The sequence below is a fragment of the Mastomys coucha genome, unplaced genomic scaffold (assembly GCF_008632895.1).
Source record: "Mastomys coucha isolate ucsf_1 unplaced genomic scaffold, UCSF_Mcou_1 pScaffold23, whole genome shotgun sequence".
Classification (NCBI taxonomy): Eukaryota; Metazoa; Chordata; class Mammalia; order Rodentia; family Muridae; genus Mastomys; species Mastomys coucha.
Window position 1 is genome coordinate 72,091,888 of NW_022196906.1, and position 4,251 is coordinate 72,096,138.

Genomic DNA, 4,251 nt, shown 5'->3' on the forward strand with positions numbered 1-4,251 from the left:
AAATGACCCAGAAGGCTCATCCAAGTACGATGTTGGCTTTGCTTTCATTTCCACAGCACCATAAGGCATCTCGGTTCTGACTTCTTCCTTCCATACCTTGAGATTAGCATGGATAAAGGATCTTACGCTAAACTTGTAGAAGGCACAAAGTCTTGTGCGCACAGATAAGCACCAGGGAACCGGGAATGCTAAACATGCGGGGCTGTCTCCTCGATAGAAGAAATAAACTTCCTGCTTCCCACCCAGAAAGCCGGGAGCAGATGCTGTTAATGACCTGGTGAACTTTGCTATCTGTGGAGCTAGACCTCCTCTAAATCTGCCAGAATGTCTATCCCAGACTCTCCCTCCCTAGACCTTTATCTTTCACTCCCAGTTAATAGAACCCATCATTGGGGGAGATGTCACATGTGTTTTATAGCCTGCTAACCTCCATGCTGTCTTGGTCAGAGACCAGGCCAGATCCTAGGCCTTTAAACTGTTGACCCCATCTTCGCAGTCTCATGTGCTTTACAAAAGAGTTTCTGTGTAGTCACAACTTAAGCTTTACTATGCACCTGGAATTGGAATGATTGTTGCCTGGAAACTCTTTTTCCCCAAATCATACTGTGTTTAAATAGGTTTACAGTAAGCTACCCGGCATCAGACTCCCAACATTGCTGATTGTATCCCTGCCACCAGCCACGGTGTCTACAGAGACTCCCAAATAAACATATTCTGTTTTGTTTTTGTTTGTTTGTTTTGATTCATCCTGTTTAAAAACTATGATTTTGTATACTTTAGTATGAATGTTATGGTAACAGACAATGCATTTAAATGATTCAATATATAAGCAATTCATAAGGGTTTTCATTAATATTGGTGTCTTATCTCTTCCACACCTCCAAAATATTTGCAGAGCATAGAAATGCAATAAGAAGTATGCTGCAATGTAAAATAATAATAATAACAATAATAATAAAACAAAAGATTAAAATGTCATGTGTTGCCTGGCAGGTAGGTTGACTCTGAGGGCAGTGGGCCCCAAGTTTACAAATGTGACTAATAGTAGGACTGTTGCATTTTTATCCTAAGTAAAACCAGTAAGAAAGTAACAATTCACGGCTATGAGTCAATCACAGGTTAGCAGAACTCAGAGTCTGGTCCAGTGACCTGACAAACATCACACAGCACACGTGTCACCAACACAGAGCTATGAAAAAGTGGATGTCCCATACCAGGCTTTACATTTCTCAGCATTAGTCAGGCTATGCAACTGTAGTCACTTACGACTAACCTACACTTCGCTTCAGTGCAAGGGAAATCATGGGGCTTGAACTTAATATGGTAGTTTGGAACATTAAACACTCTGATCTTCCCAGCGGCTCAGTTATAGCAAGAGAAGAAAGTAACTTTATTATCAAGATAGTACAAACTTTACCAAAACACACATGAAATCCCAGGCCTTGGGAGGCTGCAGCAGGAGGATCTTGAGTTGCAGATCAGCCTGGGCTAAAATATACCAAGACCCTGTCTCAAAAGTAAAACAAAACAAAATAAAAGTACATCTCTTTACATTTACTTACTCTGACCAATGTAAAGGGTTACAGACAGAAATGGTGCTAAAATATTGCTTAAATACAACAGCAGTCCACAAGCAGCTATCCACATCTGACATGGGGCTAACTCACGGTTAGTACATGCTTCACTGACTGGAGGGGGGCATCCTTTGACGTTGAGTCATTGGCACAATCAGATGAGCCTAGTTTTGAGGGAGTACTTTCCTGCAAGGGAAGAACAAACTCATCAGTTTATTTCATCACTCTCAGTGTTGAGCTGGGAAAAAAAAAAGCATCTATATCAATCTATATCATCTTAACTCCACTACGTGTTATAAAATTCCAACCCTCAAAGCTCTGGAGATGTTGGCTCCCTCCTGACTCGGTGAAGAAGCACAGAAGGATGGAACCAGGGGGCAATGGCTTGTTCATGACTTGCTCTGTAATGCCCTACCTAGGACGCCTGTAAATGTTGTTCTCTGTCTAGAGCATCCCATGGCTGTCTTGGCTAACACAGTGATTCGTGTAGGGACTTGGACAGGGAACTGTTACCCTTCATCAACCTCTTTATCCTGGTTTGTGGTTGAGAGAAAGAGAGCTTCAACACCCTTGCTGAGACATCTGCTTTCCTGACTTCCTAACATCTGCCCTGAGCTTTCATATACATTCTAAGCATCTCACCTATAAAATGAACAAATAAAGCAATCTATCCAAGAAAAGTAGGCTTTGAGGAAAGACAAGAGCCAAAGCAGCAGAGCCATCTCTTGGGTTCAAAGGGTACCTCGTACATGCCATGTGGTCACAGTGTTTGGACTTTGAAGTGTAGCTGCAAGCAATCTTTGAAAGGACTCCAAAGAAGAGTAGCTTTCGAGAGCCTGTGGCCCTAACTTCATTTCTGTTCTGCGAGTATATCATAGGAACAAAACTAAGCAAGGACAAGAAGGCTTCGTGTTCTCAAGAAAGCCGTAGACTCCTAGGTGCCAAGCATGTATTGGATTTACTAAGACCTCCTGAGCACCACCTGGATCTGTTACCTGCAGTAAAAACTCAACACATCTCTTCTCTTCTTCTTCTTCTTCTTCTTCTTCTTCTTCTTCTTCTTCTTCTTCTTCTTCTTCTTCTTCTTCTTCTTCTTCTGCTGCTGCTGCTGCTGCTGCTGCTGCTGCTGCTGCTGCTGCTGCTTCCTCCTCTTCTTCTCCTCTCTGTCTCTGTCTGTCTCTGTCTCTCCATGTGTCTGTCTCTGTCAGTCTCTCTCCATCTCTCTGTCTCTGTCTCTCTGTGTCTCTCTCTGACTCTGTCTCTCTCTGTCTCTGTCTCTGTCCCGGTCTCTCTGTCTTGTAGGGCAGTAGTCCGTTCAGGCAACCTAGGTCCAGTCCAGTAATAGGCCTAGACCCCCAGAGTACCCAGTGAGCAATTTCTGTTCACAGGGACGGTGGGTGTTTGGCCAGAACTCCTGAGTCTTTGGCCCCTGTTTCAGTCACAACCTCTCACAGCTGCCCCCACAGGAAATGTGTGCTCTATCATGTAGATAATGCCCCAAGCTCCCAGCATTCTAGCTGGACCCTACCCCTAGTCATCTGACCACAGCCAGGCATGCCTCGCCCCTGAGATAGCCACACCTCACACAATATAAGGGATGGTTCACACCCTCTCTCTTGCTCTTTGTCTCTTCTCTTGCCCTCTTCCACTCTTCTCTTGTTCTTTGTCCCTTCTGCCTTTTCCCCTCTCTTGTCTTCTTCCTCTCTCTCTCTCTCTCTCTCTCTCTCTCTCTCTCTCTCTCTCTCTGTTCTCACTCTTGCCTTCTTGCTCTCTTGCTTCATTTCTTTCCTTTCTCTCTCTCTCTCCTTCTCTTCTCCTCTCCTTCCTCTCCTTTCTTTCTCTCTACATGACCAGCCTATTTTCTCTTTCCTATAATAAAATATCTCACTTATGCATTGCCTCCTTTTCAACTAACGCACCATGTAGCCACAGGTATCAGCAGCAGAGAAATCCAGACAGCAGCAGAGAGACTCAGGTATCAGTGGCAGAGAGCCTCAGCCACTGGCCTAGCAGAGAAACATGGGCCCACACTGTCTGTCTCTGTCTCTGTCTCTCTGTCTCTCTCTATCCCTCTCTTTCTCTCTGTCTCTCTCTCTGTCTCTCTGTCTCTCTCTGTCTCTCCCTGTCCCTCTCTGTCTCTCTCTCTGTCCCTCTCTGTCCCTCTCTCTGTCTCTCTCTGTCTCTCTCTGTCCCTCTCTGTCCCTCTCTGTCTCTCTGTCTCTGTCTCTGTCTGTCTCTGCCTCTGTCTCTGTCTGTCTCTCTGTCTCTCTCTCTGTCTGTCTCTCTGTCTCTGTCTCTGTCTCTCTCTGTCTCTGTCTCTCTCTCTCTCTCTCTCTCTCTCTCTCTCTCTCTCTCTCTCTCTCTCTCTCACACACACACACACACACACACACACACACCAATCATACATAGAAAACAGAGCCCAGGATCAAAGCTTCTCATTCCAACCATGACTAACCATGACTTGCTCCAGTAGCTATCAAATAGCAGTAACCTGTGCTTGTCCTGTCCTTGCCCTTGCCTGTTACAAAGTATCTGTTGTATAAAGACTGCGGTGCTTAGGGTAGTTAGAGGATGCTCTTTACATGGAGGCTGTTACCAGACGTAAACCAGAGCCACAGAGATCTTCCCACCTCTTCCCCGTTAGCTCTGGTGGAAGCTATGGCGGGGGGGGGGG

The 4,251-nt window shown here is 45.3% G+C and overlaps 1 protein-coding gene across 1 annotated transcript in view; it reads right to left on the reverse strand.

Annotated features, from left to right (window-relative positions):
* Positions 1 to 1,362: 1,362 nt before the first annotated feature.
* Positions 1,363 to 4,251, reverse strand: part of Lrrc1 (leucine rich repeat containing 1) — a 160,553-nt gene continuing 157,664 nt past the window's right edge. The window contains exon 15 of the mRNA XM_031345617.1: positions 1,363 to 1,760. Within this exon, the coding sequence (XP_031201477.1) occupies positions 1,729 to 1,760 (32 nt within the window). The 3' untranslated portion in view covers positions 1,363 to 1,728. The remainder of the gene's footprint in view (positions 1,761 to 4,251) is intronic.